Below are 22,057 nucleotides of genomic sequence, written 5' to 3'. Positions count from 1 at the left end.
GTTACTAATGTTTTATCAGCTTCGCTATCAGTCTTATTAGATAATATTTAATGACGATTTTTGTCCAATATTTCGGCAGTCACAGGCGTGTGTTCGATGTAAACAGTGTATATGAAACGGTCGCATGGTGTCACAAACGCCAGGGTATACAGTGCATATGTTTCTCAACAAAAGGCGCTGGTCAATATACGACGACTCTAAAAACCGCTACCGAAAATGGCTCGTAGAAATTACACTATGAACGATGTAAGTTTTACCAAAAAATATTCATTGTGATGACTTGGAATGATTAAAATAATGCAATGTATAAATCTGTGTATATCATCAAAGTTATATAGCTTACTTCAATTGTAACGTTTCATTATATCGATTACGTAAATATTTCAGTAGCCTGTATTATAATCAAACAAATTTTAATTAAATCATATTTTTGCGTAATAGTGTTAAAAGATAATAAAAGTTTAATAAAAAAAACAATTAAAACACGTCAACATTTTAAGGTACAGATAAATACTAAAATTAAAATCGTAACAAAAACTAAAGTAACAATTAGAGCAATAACTATTTTTAATTACCAACATATCTCTTAATTGCGACACGAAATTTCATGCAGTTCAAACGAAAATATTCAAGATTACTATCTATGAATATTCTGCACGCTTGCAGATAGACTTTTCTTGTCTATACTTGTAATCATAAATCTATATTATAAATGACCTTTAAAGCTATGTATCAACAGGTAAAAAAATAATATTACGTTGAAGATTCTATCAAACACATTTATTACATTGTTTATTAAAAATACTTTTACTATGATTATTATTATGTTTGTACTTTTGGTTCTGTATGTTTTTTAAATACTGATAATGTAAAAGTTCTTGTAAATCACACTCTTCGTAATTTTGTTTCAATGAGAATTGCCTATTCTTCTTTTCAGCAGATAGAGGCCCACAGCAAGGCATAACCCAAATGCCATTTATAACAATTTAATGCGCATAGGGCTTCCCCAGAAACTTTCAATAGGTCCACCTGGAAACACCTCGCGTCCAAAGTCTTCTGGTGACTTTTGAGGTGTAGAGTTATGTAATACCTATAGTTCCTTTACTTTATTTTATACGGCAAAGATAATAAGAAGATAGTTGTATACTTTGCATGGGAAAGCTTCCAACTATGTGGTCCGATGACATAGTTACGGTTGCGAGAAATCTTTGAATGCGGGCATCGCAAAACCGGTCAACGTGACGTTCTATGGGAGAGGCTTGGTTGATGGTTGGTTAAAAATAAAAAATATTTATTACTTGTTTTAGAGCGAACCAAATGGTAAGGTACCAGTTGAGAACAATACATCGACAGTGACTCCTGACAGGGCGTCATGGGGACGCCCGATTGAGTTTATTTTAGCTTGCCTAGGATACGCGGTTGGTCTAGGCAACGTTTGGAGATTTCCGTACTTGTGTTATAGAAACGGTGGAGGTAAGAAATTTAATTACTAAAGCTCACTGCACACTTTTATATATTAATCTCAACCAAGTTTGTTTGTCGATATTTATATAACATGTAAATTTATTAACAATTTTTCAAAATATATCGTAAAAATTGATATTTATAATTTTTCATCCTACAATTTTTTATAAAAGTATATTTTTTACCCGTAAAAGAAATACCTTATAATAATTTACCATACAATTTTTAAAAAAATAAATCGACTTTAAAAAATAAAAAAACGCACTTAATTCATCACATACGTACAAGCTTACATAATATACATGTAGTGCAATTTTTTGGAATTATTGAAAAGATATGTATACGGTATTATTAGTTAATATACCTAGCGTCATTTTTTTATTTTCTCTTTATATTTCGATAACTCTTCTAATTTTATTTTCAATAACATTAAAGTGATAAATTGCGATGTTCTATTATTGCTTTTATATTTACTGTGTGAATGTAGAACTAGCCTATATAAGATTATTAGTAATGCTTATGTAAATGTATTTATATCTCCTACTTACGTTATAGACTCTCAAATGACTAAACATTAAAATAATAAATAGATAATTTACTCATAAAAATAAGTCTTTACATATATGCGTAAAACATTTATACGTTATAAAGACAAAATTTGTACAAATTGTCGTCGTTATTAGCATTTTAGCCGCTGGACGTCCACAGCTGCACATAGTCATCATATTTAATGGAATCAGGCGTTACCTCGCGGAAGACCATCCTAAGTAAGAAAAGGACCAATATTTAGCCACTTCCGCACATGCAGTGGTAGTCGTGTAATAAAGTGCACCGCCCGCCAGCCCGCTGATATCACACAACCGCCACCGCCAAATCACTCAACACATGTTTCACCCCTCCACAGGGCATCTTCAGGAGTTATGTTACACCGATTAGTGTCAAACACAGAGTCACTCAACACTCTAATATTGGTCCTTTTCTTATATAGTCATCATCTTAGATTTCCAATAGGAACCGATCGAAGCGGCCAACATCCTTCTTCTTTCATTCAATGCATCGCCATGTAGCTCGATGTTTGGTAGAGTGAAAGCATTCATTTACTAAGATATAAGTGACAATTTTGATGATGTCTGTCCATTTCGCTGGAGAGCACACATTCCATATTATTTGTACATTTCATTTTTATAATGTATATATCGAGATCTACGCTCGGAGTTTCGCTTCTAGATCATATTGTAGTTTGAAGAATTACTTGTCTAAAGTGGCAGCAGGCGGTGCATATCGTTCGTTTGGACCGAAAAGTTCTCTACAGGCGACCACGAACCGGTAGACGCTGCATAGGTGCCACTTTAGGTAGACCGTCGACATAGTTAAATTCGCGGGAAATCGCGCGAAGACCGACCATCGTGGCCATTTTGGGGTAGGCCTATGCCTAGCAATGGGCGTCCATTGGCTGAAAAAAAATTATTATTAACAGCTTCATCTGACTCGGGTGTAATAAATTATAATTTTTTCAATTTCGTTATTTGTTTCAGGCGCTTTCTTGATACCGTTCTTGTTAATGATGCTCTTGATTGGTCTCCCATTATTCTATCTGGAGCTATATATTGGACAATTCACAAGCCTTGGGCCTTTGAAGGCGTTTGGAGCGATTGGACCGTTCTACAACGGTTTGGGATATTGCACGTTGGTCGTGATCAGTTTAATAAGCATTTATTACATGATCATCGTCGCTTGGACTTTATTCTACACAATTGTATCGATAGCAGGAAATTTAGACTGGGGTTCCTGCACGAACGAATACAATACAGACTGTAAGTTATTTCAATGCATTTAAAAAAAAAACTTATCACTGTTATAATCTACTTTTCAATGAACGCAAAGATAGTTGACAATATTTTGATAAGACGATAATTGTATTTAAACGCGAAACATGACGAAATAGATTATTTTACATAGCTTGTAAAGTTGCTACTGATTGAAGCCAAGCCTCCTTTAAAGAAAAGTTATGAGTTTTAAACCAAAAAAAGGATTTGATGCGATTTGTTAGTTGATACCTTTAGATCTATAGCTCTGCGGCATATACACACACAAACACTCACACACACACACACACATTTATATATATATATATATATATATTTATATATATATATGTATATATATATGTGTGTGTATATATATATATATGGTCGAATATATATGTCCCTATTTAATAATAACGATAGTACTAATAAATTAAATTTTTAATAAAACACTATTTGTTATAAAAGACAGGTGTAAAGGTTAAAATAAAATATTGAACTGGTGTAGTGATAACCATTATAAAAAATTGTACAAAATAGATACACAGACTATTAAAATTCACGTACTATGTGATATGTATGACGTTAGATTGCTAGCCGATTCAGGCTTTTTGTAGCTTCATCGAAATTAATTTCACGGAAACAGAGCTCCGTGAGGTAGTAGACAAGAGTAAAAATTCTAAGAAAAATTCTTGTTTCCCACTAGACTATTACATTAAATAAATACGTAAATAGCCGTAAAACACACATAATTAGCACAAATTTGAAATAAGTAAAAAATGAGTAATTTACATTTTTGAATCAACCTTACATTTTAATCGCGGTTTTACATGTAACACCATATTCTAAACACTTCATTTTATAATCGAAGATAAATGCACATGTGATGCATTCTCCATTTATCTTTAGCTTTCTTGTCACATACACTCACACACTATGTTGGCCGTCAGAACGTTGTGGTACCGAACACACTCAAAATCAATTTCGTGTTTCTCCTGGTTCTACATATCTGTCCCTTTTCACAAAATAATTCTGATTAAGTAACTCGCCGAAATGAAAAATATTACACGTAAAAAATACACCTATTCATCCTATTGTAGTAATAGAGATAATAATATCAGTAGTACAAGAAATAATAATTAACCATATATCAATACTATAGCTTATGCTACGAAATTGCGTAGAGGTAGACAGTTGAGACTCGAGATCGTAGGTCTCGGGTTGGATTCCCGGGGTACAATCTTCCATAGTTCACACTTTGTGTATTAATTATATAGGATATTCACTACTCACAAACACGTTTCCAGAGGATAGGCAGTAACATCTTCTGCGTACTATAATTCCAAACTGCGATTATTGATCTGTCTGCCAAGTGTGGCGATTATGGTATACCCCCTATAGATATCTTTGGGGATAATGATTTGGCGATAAAAACATTAGGTTCATGACCTTTTCAGTGCAACATTTAGTCGCAGATTATTTTAAATAGCAATGAAAAACATGTAAAAACATGTAAAGTAAGGCTTTATAAATATACATAATAATAATGAAACACCAACCAGGTATCAATGCAAATTATCAACACATCATTGTTTAAGTTTGAATTTGAATTGGAAATTATAGTTTTTATGGTATAAACACATATAAAAGGTTCCTTCTGAGTAATAGAAAGATGTTTTAGGTGACTATAATTAAAATTTCGCATGTAATTTTTTTTGGTGGGAACAGTATGTTACAGCGGAATATATGATGCCCAATGTAGGGTGAATAACACGGGTAACAGCACCTCTGATCTAACATACTACATGAGACGCTGCATGAGCATTGGAGAGATCTGTTTGAATACTGGCTTCGAGCCTTACGACGGGCGTCATTGTCTGAACGGAACGGAGATTGTGCCGTGGTATACTAATGTAAGAAGAATCATAGCGGCCGAACAATATTACAAGCAAGTCAATTTATTTAAATTCTATTATATTTTCAGTACTCGACAAGGGTCTTTTTAGTTAACAGATATTAACTAATAGATCTGTATAGACAAAGGTTGAGTGACGATCTTATTAAGTTTGTCTTGTTATTGAGCCTTTAGAAATTAATGAGAGAGTGATGCTTCTAGTAATCGAAGTCCTCTAGTTGAAATAATAATGGTGGTGATGATAATAACTAGCAGATTTAAGTCCAATAGTTTAAGTGGCAGCCCAGTGGTAAAGGTCTGAGGCTTACAATCGTACGTCACTAATGAATAAAATAACAATGATTTAATCAAAAACATGTAAAAAAATAAATTCGAGATTAGCTCGCAATTAGTTATTAAAAATTATCAAAACAAATGTAAGGATTAATAATAAAATATTTATAAATAACATCATGCTATAAGCTTATAGCATGATGTTTAAGCATCTAAATCAAATATAGCGTTCGAACTAATTTTGAAATCATGTTATATAATAAAAAATCGCTTGAATTTATTGAAAGTAAATCAAAACTAGTGAATATATTTTAATTTCTCTTATATTTTGTTAGCGATCGGAATCAAATTGATATTCAAATTGAAATAAAAAAAGCAAATTCATTGAGCATTCTAAAAACAAAATAATGGATTGAAAAAGAAACTCTATATCTACTTTTAAAACATTTATTTAATTAATACAGTGAAGAACTTTTTTACATTCATAATTTAAAAAATTGCAAATACTCTGTAAAGTATAACTGAAATACAAATATGAAACAATGATGTATTTTTTATAACTTTAACATAGTCTCTAGAAAAATAAATATATAAAATTTAATGTACTTTAAAAATAACAGTGTTTTAAATTAAGAACGTAACATAAAACAACAAAAAAAAGAATATAAAAAACTTGAAATATAACCGGATGCGATGTCGTTATTTAATTTATTACGAGTATATCAAAACTTTTAATAGTAAATCCATCGGTTTAATAATTTACCTATATTAAGTTACGTAATTTACTAATAAATCTCTCAGCAATGTTCAACTTAGTTTGACGAAGTAATATTGCAAGGGTTAAATTATTAAAAATTTTTTGATTATTTCTCAAAAATAACTTACAAAAATAATCTTAAGCCCTATCAAGCATATAACTACAAAACAATGCAGTCAAATCTCTAGTATTGTCTATTACATTCTCAACAAATAATAAAACTTCATTTAGCAGAAATGTCTTTTCAGCGAACGTGTATTAGGTCGAGGCGATGCGACTTGGGCAAGCTGGGGAATAATTCAGTGGCATCTTGTCGGATGCCTTTTCCTTTCTTGGTTTATCGCATTCCTCGTTGTTATTAAAGTAAGTTCATTTGTATGTATTTTTTTCTTTTTTGTTACATCTTTTTAAATTAACAGAAAGAAGGGTGTTTTTCCTTTTTATTATATTCGTAGCTGATTGTAATTTGTAGCTAACAGCGATCAAAGCTCTATCTTCTGCGTATCTTAGAGATTGTGTAAAAGGGTACTCATACACTTTTTTACGTCCAACTAGTACGTGATCTGCCACAAGTTGGATGACAGACACAAGGAAGAAGCTATCATCTGTATTTACCATAACTATTTAATTAAAATGGTCTGGTTTTCTATCTATTTTTTTATAAGATCTCAATTATTTTTTCTTTCATATTTAAACAAAGTCATTATTAACATGTGTAGATTCTTTAAAATGGTGATCGTACAGCTCATTTATCTGCAAAACTTTTAAAATATACACCTTTTTCCAATCCTCCTTTATAAAGAAATATATTAATAAAAGTTTTTCCAAATTTTAATAACCATTTTTCATGCTATATTATCATCACTGTATTAATTGTTTCTGAGAATTTGGGGAAAGGGTATTCTATAGATTAATTTAGGGAAAATACGCTGTACACATAGACTTTATAGCTTTTACACCTACCTATAAGGAATCACGTTGTATAATACAATTGTTTTGTTATAGGGTGTACAGTCGGCTGGTAAAGTGGTGTACTTTACGGCTCTATTTCCATACGTAATGATGACAGCTTTATTAGTCAGAGGAGTAACATTAGATGGAGCAACTGAAGGTATCCTTTTCTACTTGTCTCCGAATTGGAACACGCTCCTGGAAGCTAATGTTTGGGGAGACGCAGCTTCTCAGGTATGCATTGATACAAAATTAAGTTTTAATTTTTGATTAGTAACACAAAAATAACTTTTCCGTTTTAGCAAACATTTTTGGCAATTTTACCTCTTGGGTGGTCTATCATTTGCAATTTTTTTATTAATTAAATGTATTATAATCAATTTATCATTTGTTAAAATACCAAAGGCATTCATAACGAGTTTTAAATAATCGTTACTAAGAAAACTTTCAATAATCTTTAGAATATAAGTTACGGTAATTTCCGTTTTAATGTTATTTCTTAACTTGCAATTTCGACTACGATTACAAATTCGGGAAACTTTTCCGACGAACATCAATCTTTTGAAAGACCATTAACAATAAACGATCTTTATATCGAGCCTAACGTCTTTCTAAAACATCTTAAAAAGAGCTAATTATCTGCTAATTAAACTTTGAAAAAGTTTTAATTACGTCTAACTTGTTATATTTTTTCCGGCTTCTTTGGCCTTTTTGAATTCTATGTACAATATAAAATGTGTTATTTAAGTTTGATAGACCTTTCATTTCTTACAGATTTTTTATTCTTTTGGTGTCGCCTGCGGTTCTTTGATCACTTTGGCATCTTACAATAATTTCACTAATAACTGCCATTTTGACACAGTCTTCGTTTGTTTTGCAAATTTCTTCACATCAATTTACGCTGGTTTTGCAATATTTTCTGTGCTCGGATTTCAAGCTGATTTGATGGGAGTTAGCGTTGACGGTAAGATCTTTTTTTATCATCATCATCATTTTAATCGCCCACTGCTGGACGTGGGCCTATCCAATAGATTTCCCATTCTTTTGGAAGTGTCCCACTTACAGCGTCTTCCATCTAACTAGATGAGGTCGTCAGGCTGCCTTGTGGTTCGACCTATGCTACGCTTGGCGGGTCCTTTTGTTCACTCCAGAACCTTAAGAACATAGCCTACAGCCTCCGGTAGCTTTCTGATATATGTGTGGCTTGTCCACTACCATTTATATTTGCCAATACTCTATTATTGCGTCAACAAATAGAATATAAAAATATAACGTAAATAGATAGAACCTAATGCGTTAATGTAGTTATCAAGATTACATATCGCCGAAATAGATTACATTGATTACATATTGAAATATCAACAGGTCATATTCACGATCGTTCGATAAAATCTTATTGACGTGAGTTATTAGAAATAATCAGTGATTTATTTTCTTTAGTAGGTATTTTTTTAACTTTGATTTAAAGCTTTAAACATCCGAACATACGGTAGACTCAACTTGATATCAACAAGACATGTATTCCATCTTATTTTGAATATATAACTTTTAATTTATGAATTTCCATTGCTACGACTTTTTTTTTCTTTCGTCTTAATCGTTTTTTTTTCATCACCATCTTGTTCTTTAATCGCCTCGAATCTGGAATCGAGTATGAACTCTTTTCATTCCTCTTATATTTCTTATCTTTCTGCTTTCCTCACTACTATAGTAATAGAGAGTTCCGTTATAAATTTAACATGGTCAAATAAGGGTATGTGACTTATAAAGCAAATTTTACAAAGTCAAAGTTATCTGTTTGTTTCTGCGGGACTTGGTTATAATAACTTAAAAATCGGTAGTAACATATTGGTGAGGATCGAATTGTTTATGTGTCTCTCTTTCAATGTCACTGAACCATCATAAAATCTCTCAAGGCTCTTCTCTTCTCTTTTGACTTATAGTATTTAATATCTGTCTTAATATTAGATAATTAATGATTTCTCAAACTAGAAAAATATCATAAGGTGTCTACTGACATAGATCATAAATAACAGGTCCTGTAGGTAGCGGCATGCGTCCAAAGTCTTTTTTTTATGGCCCCCGCTATTGGAGACCTCTCATACCCCAAATTAGTTAGGATCAGGGTCTTTGTTTACAAATAATTTTTTCAGATTTTTTATCTTTATTCTTCACTCACTGTCATACTTCTCAATTTCTTTTATTCTTACCTTATTTTCATCACAATATCTTTCATTTTGTTCTTTCGTCCAAAGTCTTTTGGCTACCGTAACTTTAAAGTCTTCGTTAGACCCTTGCACTTGGACATCCTACAATAAATACTTACGTTTTTTCATGATAATATCAATGAAAATTTTAATAAATTATATCTATTTCGTCTCCTATTTTTATACAAAAGCACCTGATCACACGATGTTACATCTTCAATAAACAAAAAAGCCACCTGTTTAGTTCGGACTAACATTTCCTGAATAGTACAGCGTTGATTTGCTCAAGTTGATTAATCCAAGCAAATTGCATACAACCGTGGGCCAAAGCAAACAGTTGCGAGAATCCATTGAACCTGATGTAACCAGCGTGTTCCAATTTTAAATTTTTTCAGTCCCACCATTATATAGTTACAGAAATTGATTTTAACACATAAATTGTTTAATTTTTTTTCTAAATAAATATTTAATGATATGAAATATTATTTCAGACTAGTGAATCAATAGAATATTAGTCATTTTATTTATATACTATCTTCTATGCCCAAATAGTTGTCTACTACATACATCTTCACACACAATGACACAAAAGATTCGTAGCAGTACATTTAAACATTTAATAATTATTAAAGAAACCTTTCTAAACATTTTTGAATATGTTTCTATTTATACGTACTACGTTCCGACGTGCTTTAATTTTTCTAATAAATTTTATCTTATGGAAATTTTTATCGAATATTACTGATCTTAATTTGACCAAAATTAAACGAATATTATTGACCTAAAGTTTTTTTTTTATTAACTTAGATAATGTAACAACTCTATTTTTTAATTTTGAAACATGTAATCATATTAACTCGTATATTAACAATTACTGACGATTTTTGAAATACCCTGTACATGCTGATAGACATATTGAATCGTACACAGTTGACGATTGATCCGCGAGTACGGTATCCCTGTCGATTTCGTTGAACAACACATTTGTTTGAATTTCAGTCGAAAGATAATGGATTGGGATAACAGTTCGTACTTGCAATTTTGCTGCTATCTCCGAAATATTCACTAACAATGTATTTTCTTCTTTTTTACTATACCGTTCTTTTATTTGTTTATAAATTGAGAAATATAAATGTAAACATTTGGAATGTTTTTTTTTATTCGGTAGAAAAAAAAAGGAATAAATTCAAAAAGACATTGCAAGCTTGCAAAGTAACATTTTAAGTCATTGTTTATTAAAACAGTTATATTTTATAATCAACAGATAAACAATTTTACAATTAAAAAAATAAATCGCAATAGTTATACTCTATGACATCTTTTAATTTTAATTTTGTCAAAAGTTATTCTACTGGCCTAAAGCTCTTTGAGTCCGTTATTGTTGTGTTGTTATCAAATATGTCAATTGCCTTATCAACTCTATAAAATTTACCAGTGCTCGATGGAATCAATATTTTGAATGGCTTATATATAATATGCGTTATCAGTTCAAAGACCTTTTTTAAAAAAAATGCACATTATATGCTACAACAAAAACATCGAGCAGCCATTTAATTACGCCAATTTTCATAACAATGATATATTTTATATATTGTATTATTTATTCTACAACTGAGACATTGCAACATCTGATCACTTGTTTACCGCGTTCTTTTCCCGTCTATGTTATTTTAATAAAGTTTATCTAGTTATTGCTTATAACGCATACGATAATGTTATTTGCGAACTTGGAAATAATGACTCATACCTTCATAATACGAAGTTATCACGTGATAAAGTTCAATATTGTCAGTGTTGTTAATCCTATATGTTATTAACAGCTTGAGAACATAATACCGAATTTCACGATTAGTTGGTTATGTATTTTGAATTTTTTCTTCATAGTTCAATAAACAAAACACCATCTTGCCGTCTACAGTTAATATTTCGATGCCAGCTACTCGTATCCGAGCAGGGCGAGGTCAAGTAAGGCAAAAACTACAAACACACTTAAAAGGAAATTATTAATAAGAAATATTAAGGAATTAGGCATTATTACAGATATTAATGTATACTAAAAGAAAATTACCCCGGAAAAAAATCATTTCTAAGGTAAAAATCACATTTTTATGGCGCTGTATTTTAAAGCAGAGGAAAAAAAGATTTTGTAAGGGTGTGTTTCCTATTTGAGAGTTTAAAGGAAGTTAGGGTTTATTAATTAAGATATAACTGAACAAATAGGCCTATATATGTACTTATAAAGACAGCATATTTTTTTCCATATTAAAGATTACCAAAGATGTTTTTTTTTTATGAAAATATAACAAAAGGCAGTACAGGCCACGAGAAGGGCGTAAGGCAGCTAATAATTCTATTTTCGTGTATCTATACGTGCTGTTGCATCTGTTAGATAATTGAGAACGTACCCATATTTAAGTATTATATGTATTGATAACAATATAACAGAAGCAACACTGTTACATTGGCAAGACTTCACTTTTGTTTGGAAACGCTATTTACGACTTTGCCTTTTTTAAGTTCATTTGATTTCACTATTTCAACCATCACAATATTAACAGCATCGACCTTAGGTAGTTATAAGATCAAAACTTAGAAGTAAGACCGACATGACTGTGATGCTCCAAGGTCTATTCCATTAAATGGTCAACATTAAGTCACCTAACAAACAGAAATTTTCAATGAGAGATTACATTACCCTTCTTTGTGAATACATACGTGACTTAATAGATCGCTTAGAAACATTTTTAAACTGGCGATGTAAGTCGTCATTTATCCCCTAAAATAAAAGAACTAAAAGAGTTTTTTTTTTCGTTTTAATATTTATTTTCTCCATTTGTCAGATTCATTAAAATCATGAGTTGTTGTTCCCTATAAAAATCATTACTTTATTTAAACAAAAGTAAAAAAAAACCGCAAACAACTTCTTCAATCCCGCTAGAAAGCAACTGTGAAAAATGTCTCTAGGTATATCTATTTAAAATAAGGAAAAAATATTATTTCTGCAACATAGGCTTTTCCTATAGGTTTCCAAGAGGATCGGTTTAAACTTGATCGCGTTCAGCATCTTTCGAAGACATTTACTCCAAAACCTTAAGGCTTCTACAATTTCAAAAAAATGTTAAATTAATAAAACATTAATCAGAAAAATTATCTAAGTCTTTTTATTAATAGTTTACATGTTAGATTATCAGGGTGAAAAAGTATGTAATATAAAATAATGTTATCAATATGACTTTAAAAATAAAAAGTGAATTTGGATGATTTTTTAAAAGTGTGGAAAACATAAGAGTCAAAAAGTGATAAAAAAATCTAATTTTATTCACAGACGTCGCTGAACATGGTCCGGGTTTAGCATTTGTTGCATACCCAGAAGCACTACTACAAATGCCTATACCGCAGTTTTGGTCAATACTGTTTTTCTTCATGCTGTTCATACTTGGACTTGGAAGTCAGTTCGCTGGTATCGAGGCTATCAACACTGCCATTGTTGACAACTGGCCTCATCTCCGTAAGAGATATTGGATGGTGAGTTTAATATAGATTCTAATGGTCTATTTTCCCTTCGATCGTTTCTTCCTTTCTCTCATCAAAGTTAAGAATCTGCTATTACTTTGGATTTTTCTGACAAGTTATCTATTGTAACAAATAGCAACAGTAATATATTTACTTATAAAATACCAAATAGTTCGTCTGTATTACAGCGAGATCAACTTTTTATATTTTTTAACACTTTTTTTTAAGATGTACTAGATTTATAGCAATAAGAACTTTTACTTATACTTTTTTTTTCATATTACTCGATTTTATGTCACCCGTACAACGAATGTTTTCCCCGTATAATGCAAAGATTTCTTACGTTATTTTTCTTCACTGTCAATTTTATAATAAATTATAGAGATCATAATTAAATAAGTTAGTACACGTCTTTGAACTGTCCTAGTTAGGTTTTTGAAGTTAAAAGCAAGTTTTTTATTTGAATTTTTTTCTTCGGTCATTAGTATTCCTTAGTATTCGATTAAAACCTATTTTAACGAAATTTGTTGTGAAAATTATATGTAATGCATTATACGGTGTCATATAAGTCTATGAGTTTTGGGATAAGTAGCATCTAACACAAATTATTTTACGATTGAGTTATTTGAAAAAAGAATTACAGAAAAAACTATTACAATGATATAACAAATATTCAATATAATTTAAGGAAATCGTTATTTCTTTCAGGTGACAGCATTTACGTGCTTTTCTTGTTTCATCCTCGGACTCCCGATGTGTTTTAGCGGTGGTGTTTATTTGTTCACATTACTAGACTGGAATACTGCGTCGTGGGCCATTCTTTTGATTGGTATGGCAGAGGTAAAACAATTTAATATTTTACATAAAAATTAATTACTATTTCCCTTGGACACATCATAACTTGAGAACTACTACACTAAATTCTTTCGTGTTTTTTCAAGGATTCTTAGTAAAAAAAAGAATATGGCACGGAGACTTCAAAAATTTCAGAACATATGATGACTTTTGAATCATCGCGCTTTTGACAGTTCGCTTTATGCTTTGTGCGTTTGACAGTTTGCTATGAAGTTCGCGCCTTTGACAGTTCGCTTTGAACTTCCCTGTGAACCCTGTTGAACTCTGAATTGTCCTTTAACAGCTGCATTCACTCTGGAAATTGTTTTTTTTTTCTGTTGGAACGTAGCCGGCTAATAAGTTCTGGCAGTACAAAATCTGTCAAGACAACTAGTGCTGTATATTTTTTTAAAGTAAAAGGTTTTAACATTACCAGTATATTATAATACGTGAACAAATATTTCATATTTCATTTAATCAAAGGACTTTTGCAAAATCATATCAAAAGTCGAATTTGATTGGTTATCTTTTGTTCAGGTTATCTTATTTCCTATTAATTTAAAATCAAATATTCCGCATAATTTATTTACGTGGAATCATTGCGGAACTAATTTTTAAACAATTTCAAACATTATATAGACTAATCATGTTTAAGATTGTTTCGCCGCTGGAAGTTTTTACGATGATGTCCCACGCTATCAACAACTTTTAAATTTAAATAATATTTTTTAACATATGCTGGTGAAGGTAAATATTGTGAACGTCAATAAAAAAATAAATTCGTTAAATTTATGATGTAGACTCGTGTCATAATAAAATCGTAAATCGGAATCAAAAGCTTATCATTCGAACAGTAGCTTATCATCGCGTTATCAAACACGAAGAATAACTATAGAATTTAAAATAAAGTTAATGTTTGACAGACTGCGTCGATTGCTTGGAGTTATGGAATCGACCGAGCGATGAGCGACCTGGCCTCTATGGACATGAAGTTAAACAAAGTCTTGAGGTTTTATTGGAAAGCTGCTTGGACATTTACAGTGCCTGCAGCTAGTGTTGTAAGCATATAAACTATTTTTTTTTTTCTAAAATATCTAATAGTGTCGTCTATAATTGGAAGTATTATTCTAATAATTTGGTCTAGTAATCTGCAAAGATTTGCTTGAAGAATTGCTCGTTAGAAAGAATTCTCCAGTGGGATTGATCATATATCATCATAGTCGCTGGATGCGAGCAGTGCATGATCTTTATGAGCATCAGCGCATGAGACTTATGCATTCCAGTGTGGGTCTATCAACTGATATGATAATGAAAATGATTACGAATCTACAAAGATACCTTTGTAAAGAGTAAGTCCGCTACTGAACATGTCTTCAAAATCTCAACTTAATATTTTACTTTTTCAATTTTTTTTTTACTACTTGTGAAGTATCAACCCGAAAGAGTACAATTATATCATTATTTTCTACATCTATGCCTTTAAGTTTAAGTAAATGGGTGTGTATAATATTCGATATATTAACGATTTTGATAAGATCTCATACGGGGCGTGCGATAACGGGAGTCTTTGTTGCGATATTACAAAAATGTTTCTTATATCAATGATGATAACGGCTAATCCGTGTTAAATTTATGTAGAGTTGTAATTTTTGTCATTCGGTTTAATTGTTTTTTTAATCGTTTTAAGACGAATGGTAACAATGTATATTGCCAGTGATGATTTACGGTACTAACGTGATCTCTCACTTCGTGTCATTGCCAAGATCACATTCGCTCAGCAAGCCATGATAAGTGCTACGTAGGGGATTCTTCTAGATCGAATTATAAATGAGAAGATTCGTAGAAGAACGAAAGTAACTAACATATGCTAGTGGGTTGGCAAGTTGAAGTAGTTGTATGCTCCCTCATGCTAGAAAGAGATGGCTTTAAGGTTTTGGAGACCAACATGGACCGGCCGACTTTGTTAAAATCATCGAAGAATCACAGGCGTCTTCCAACCTATTGTAAGTCTATACAGAAGCCCTATGTACAGCAAGGAACTTACTCGAGCTGAAATGTATCCAACTCTTTTTAAGAATACACAAGTTTCTTTAGAACAACACGTTTCACATTATAGAAAAATAACGTAGAAAATCTCCGCGTTATAAGAGTGAAAGTTATAATATAGATACACGCGTTATAAAAACACCGCTTTATTATGTTATGGGTTTTTCAATACCTAAATATTTAACTAGTTATTGAGTTTTTTTAATTATTTTTTACCACATCAAATATAAGTCAATTTTGTAATTGAAAACAGACTTAGTTTAAGAAGTCATTTGATGTTTGGTTTTTGTTTGTTCGTAAGGTTAAAGGATTAAATTTAATTTAATATTCTTTATTGTACACACTAGGATACATTTAAATAATTTCATAATAATAAACAAAAGAGGACAATGAAGGATGTGACAATAGGAAAGCTTAATTTGACGTTTTTATCCGGTTGGACTAATCAAGCATTTTTCTGTTTACTTACTTAAGTGACCACAATCATCTTCATTTCACCCGTAAAAAACTCTTGACAGATTCTCAACAAGAAAGTATCTCCGCTTTGTGGTGGATGTCCTACGCTCCACTTGTCAGTCTGTGGTCTTTCTTATCTAATAGATTCAGGCGTTACTTTGCGAAAGTCCATCCTAAGTAAGAGAAGGACTAATATATAGCTACTTCCGCTATGTAGCAGTAGTCGTGCAATAAAGTGCACCACCCGCCAGTCCGCTGATTGCAAACACCGAGTGACTTGTGATTTGTTACTCGGTGTTTAACACTAATCGGTGTAACATTACTCCTGAGGATGCCCCGTGGAGGGGTGAAACACGTGTTGGGTGATTTAACGATGGTAGTTGTATAATTCGCATTGTTTACCGCATGCGCATTTATATTAGTCCTTTTCTTAATGTGGTCTTTCCTTTAGAATCTTAAGTCTCCAGCGACCATCTTTCTACGTGCAATCGCAATAATTGGTACTAAATCGGAAATAAATCACTAAACCTTCTTACCAGTCACTGGCTATATGTATTTTTAATCTGTTATCTAAAACCTTCCATATCAGTTCATTAAATCCTATTTAAATCTAAAGATTAAGTTAAGAATGTTAAATTTGTTTTATCTACTTTCATATAATTCTTTTCTTTTATAAATATTTATACTTCATGAGCAATAGAGATTATTTAATTTCCAAATGCATGTGGTTTACGATGATTTTATTCAGTTCAACTAGAAAATTTTACTAGCCTAAGTTTCACTGTTTTCGTCAGCATGCTTTTAATTTATTTCATTCGTGACACGTGACTATTATTTTATAAAATAAACGTTTTTACTAATTTGTCGTACACTTAATAATTAATAAAATTAGTTTCAGAATATAACTAACTATTTATTTTATTTCAGGGTGTGCTAATCTTTATATTCTATGACTGGTCACCACCTTCCTACGAAGATTACGTTTTTCCTTTATTTGCTGACTTGCTCGGTTGGGCTATTGGGTTATCAACAATAATTCTCTTCCCTGTTGGTATTGGATGGGCTTTGCACAAAGGATACGTATGTTTTTTTTTTTTATTTGAAATCTGTATTTAATTCAAGAACGCTTTCGGACATTTTCCCTAACATATCATTATATTGCATTTTTAATTTAAACTGTGATATCTTAAATAAACATGTCGAAATTAAAAAAATTAAATAATCAGCAGATTTAATGGTTAAAATATTATTTAAATTACAATGATTTTAAAAAATCATTTGCAATAATTTTTAATACCTTAAAATTTTTTAATGTGAAATAAAAATATTTATTTGAGAAAATTTATTAATACGTTACTCATGTTCAATAAAAATTTTATGTTAATATTTAATGGTAATACATAACTACGTAAATAACTTCTCTAAAACATAGCTAATGCTTAATATGACGCTATTTGCCATTGTTCTTACCGGACATTTTTTCCTGATTTTTTTTAATCAAAAATATATCTGTTTATTTTATTTATTTATTACAAACAAAAAAGTAAATAAGTATAAGTAAACGGAATACCAATGAATTATGTAATAAAAAATACTACCGATAACTGCTAATGTCACGCAATCAATTTTTATTTTGCTAAATAATAGAGATACGCAAAATAGGCGCGTGTAACTTGACACCTTTGTAACCGATACGGCACGCACTTTACTGTTTGTTTATTTATTTCTACATGTAACATATAAAAAGTTTACTTTATTTTATTTTTTATTATTTAATATGTTCGTGAATGGCATTGAATGTGTCCACCGTGTTAAAGTAAAAACAACAAACGGAGCTTTAAATATAAAACAAACTTTAATTTTTACAACTTCAAAAACAATACTATGTATACTTTTAACTTAAGTTAACCCTCAGGGTTTTCTATCGAATACTTAACTATTGCCAAGTGTTTTAACCGCAGTGAATTTGCGAAAATGTTACACATACTTGCATTTATTTTTTTCCATTTCTGTGTATTTTTTCCCAAATCCCACATTTAATTACTGTTGTTATCAGCAAGAAAAGGCATGATGACATTGTTGATACTCTTACTTATATCTTGCCTATAATCATTATCTGACTATCACATTTAAGTCATTAATAAATCTTTTCTCTTTATTTCTTTATAACATTGAATGATTCCGTACATCTAGAATGATATTTATAAAGCCATAGAATACAGTTTACAAAAATATATTAATACAAAACACGCTAAGCTTCGTTATGACTATACAAAATATTTATTAAACGAAACACTATTTTTTATAGTTATAAAAACAATGTTTTTATTTATATTTTGCAGCGTGGCAAAGAATTATTTAAAACAACAGAAAATTGGAAACCGGCATCGAAATCGCTGCCGTCGACCAACGCCGGCACGCAGGGTGCCGACCAGACCGCCTTTGACAACATGGGATATGCTTAACCTTTTTATATTCTCATAACCAAAAGGACTCATAAAAGAATATATATATTTTATGGCAGCAAAAAAATAGTATAATTTTCGCTATTTAATTAGTGTTTTAATAAAGTGGTTTTGTTTTTTAAAATTAATGCCTAACATAATATACTTCAGACTAATGTGTGACTTTCACGTGAATATTCCGTTATGTGATATACACAAAAACCAAAAAAGTATCTATCACGTTTACATATTATTTTGTGTTATAATTAACTAATCAAAATTGTCTAAATGCTTCAGTGATTAATAACACCATTAGGAATTTTTTTTTTGAGGATATAACACAATCGCCTCGTTTGACACAGGGATTGGCGATCGCAGTGTGGTATTACAAACGACGCTACTTCCCATCCCTGGAAATTTGTTTGTAAGCAGTGGCAATTCTATATAATTAATTCACAGTGTGAATTATATAAAATTGTGACCCAGGAATCGAATCTGCAACCTACGATTAGAAGTCTTACTCCTTTACCGCTGGGCTACCACTGCTCATATAAATGTAATAAAACTATATTTATTTTTATATAGACTTAAAAGAGCATTTAAAATAATTTCTAATTTAAGAATACGATGAATGAATGAACGAAAGAAGGTGAGAAAATGCGTAGCTTATATGAAAAAACAAGTGAAGAAGAAAATCAATTGGACAAATCTTCCAATAATTTGCAGTGTTTTTGTTTATGTGCACTTGATTCGGCACATCGAGTACAGATGAGCTGAGTTCAGTATTGTAGAGTATTGTATTTATCGCACAGTGCCCAAGAACTTAATAAATGCGATAGAAATAAAAAAAAGCTTTATAAAACTAAGCCTATATTTTCCTCTTATTTCTGACACACCAAATAAAAAGAAATCTTTAATGGAATCAAGTGTTACCTTGCGGAAGTCCATTCTAAGTAAGAAAAGGACCAATATTTAGCCATTTCCGCACATGCAGCGGTAGTCGTGCAGCAAAGTGCACCGCTCGCCAGCCCGCCGACAAATGCGTGTGCGGCAAACAATGCGAATCACACAACCGCCATCGCTAAACTACTCAACACGTGTTTCACTCCTCCACGGGGCATCTTCAGGAGTTATGTTACACCGATCAGTTAGACTCTGTGTTTGGCACTAATCGGTGGCGGTGTACTTTGTTGCACGACTACCACTGCATGTACGGAGGTGGCTAAATATTGTTCCTTTTCTTAAAAAAAAAAACTATATAAACAATAAGAAAGACTGATAAATATGTATGGAAATTTTACTTATCAATCGCATTGTAGCAAAAAAATAAATTAAAGTTGAAGAAAACTGTTTTTATTTAAATTAATTTTTATCATTTGTTTCATTTGTCGTGAGTTTTCATCGTCATATATTGATTTAATAAAGGATATGTACAAAAATAAATAGTTTCGTTTTAATTCGATAAATTTGTGAAAATTTGAGATACTAACTCATTGCGACGTCAGTACAAGAGTATTGTGCAAGATTCAAAATATCTTTTTTAGAGTAAACTTTTACATACGCTTTTGAATCGTCGATTATTTTTTCATTATAAATAATAAGCTACCAACAGCTCGAAACGCTGATCGTTGAGAATACCCGGCCAGAAACTTATCAGGTGCTCTTTTAAATGTAATTTACCAATTTTTGATATGTAAAAACTCTTCAATACTGTTACATGATTTACTTAATAACGTATTTTTAAATTGAGATTTAAATCTAAGAAAAGGAAGGTCTAAGATATCTTATGGAACTTTATTATAAATGCGTACACCCTGATCTATCGTGTGCCTGTCAATATTTTTCAAAAAAAATTTATATTATGGCGCATAAATAATATGTTACTAAAAACATATTGCTAACGAAGTCTTGGAGCCGACGCGTGATATTCTTGGTAACCTTCGAACCGGTAACCAGCGAAGACATGGCCGCCCAAAGCAAACTTGGCGGCGGACGATCACTGCAGAAGTGAAGGCAGTTGGAATGACGTGGAGCGAAGTAAAGCGCGGGGCTCAAGACCACTCGGGATGGCGACATACTGTAGACGCCCTCTGCCCCATCTTGGGGACACAGAAATAAATGAAAAATATATTGCAAAGTAATCGATGCAATATCGATTTCGCCAAAAACATCTCTTAGGGAATCTCTAGCTTTTAAGTTATAAATAACAAAGATGACTGTTATTGAAATTTTTCATTAAATTGATTTTCTAAGCTAATGGGATACTAATTATCTGATGTTTTCTAAAAGCACGAACGAGTACAGTTGTGCAGAAATTTATAAAAAGATATTTTTTGAATAATTTTCATTTATACTGCGTTTCCCCTAAAGATTTAAAAGAATGCATAGCAAATGTTTGTTAAGAGCCAATGGAATCAGACCATACCTGTATAACAGTTATTTATTGTATAACTATACTAAACTGTACAGTGTACGGTTTTTCGCAATCAAGCTTTTAAAGTCTGTAAAAAGCTTCATAGCTTTTACAACTATATCTAACCTGTAATATGTTCTCTAAAAATTGATACAATATTTCTTTTTTGTTGGAATGCGACTGGTCGATTACTTCTGGCAATACAAATTGTACAGATATTTTAAACAGGATTGTAAATCACATTTAATTTTATTTTCATTCGAATTTTAATAACACTTTGTTTTATTTCACCTTTCTCTAATATATCATTACGTTATTTATTACATCAAAAACCATGGATTTTTTAAAGATTATTCGATACATTAATTGCTAGCAAATGAGCTATACATTGACTCCTTTAAATCTGTTTCATATATAACTATTATACATTTATAAACTTCATTTTGAAGATTGTACATTGGAATAACATTAATTAACTCACCTATCTCCTTTCTTCCATCATACGTCTAGAGACATGGATTCAGGATATAACGGTTGAAATCCGTTCAACACCAAAAACCTAGAAATGAAACAACTTACCGGCGTCATTGTTTCCAGGTAGCTATAACTTACGAAGAGTCTTTGAGTCAAGAATAATATATGATTCTTCTAGACAAGCAAGTGGCATCGTAGACCTCGTCAACGCTTAATATCAGACGAGATAGATGTCAAATACTTTGCCTATAAACAATTAAAAAAATCGATCACCATATGTTTCGTACTGTTACTTTCAAATATTACTATAAGGAAACTAGATAATTCTTATGTTTCCTTTAAATATTTGCAACTCAAAATTATGCGTGAGTAATGCACTATGATGTACTGTGTTTAAGACTTATATCTTATGTAAAGCTTAAAGCTGTATTCTCAGGGTTGACGTAAATAAACCATAAATAACTAGTCCGCAATGGAGTCCTCCGAAATAGCTACAGTCATTTAT

At 31.3% G+C, this 22,057-nt stretch overlaps 1 protein-coding gene across 1 annotated transcript; it reads left to right on the top strand.

The window, feature by feature from the left end:
- The first annotated feature begins 86 nt into the window (after positions 1 to 86).
- On the top strand, positions 87 to 19,638 carry LOC137931784 (sodium- and chloride-dependent glycine transporter 1-like). The gene is made up of 12 exons (XM_068775290.1): positions 87 to 246; positions 1,308 to 1,473; positions 3,000 to 3,278; positions 4,998 to 5,217; positions 6,463 to 6,577; positions 7,220 to 7,399; positions 7,940 to 8,129; positions 12,698 to 12,897; positions 13,594 to 13,725; positions 14,643 to 14,777; positions 17,149 to 17,301; positions 18,564 to 19,638. Exons 1-12 carry the CDS (start codon positions 217 to 219, stop codon positions 18,684 to 18,686), a joined length of 1,923 nt encoding a protein of 640 aa, XP_068631391.1. The 5' UTR covers positions 87 to 216; the 3' UTR covers positions 18,687 to 19,638.
- The last annotated feature ends 2,419 nt before the right edge of the window (positions 19,639 to 22,057 follow it).

The sequence above is a fragment of the Battus philenor genome, unplaced genomic scaffold (assembly GCF_028537555.1).
Source record: "Battus philenor isolate CCGP_79_NKW_IND1 unplaced genomic scaffold, ilBatPhil1.0.hap1 SCAF_8, whole genome shotgun sequence".
Lineage (NCBI taxonomy): Eukaryota > Metazoa > Arthropoda > Insecta > Lepidoptera > Papilionidae > Battus > Battus philenor.
The sequence above is the reverse complement of the archived record's forward strand: the minus strand, read 5'-3'. Positions and strand labels throughout refer to the sequence as shown.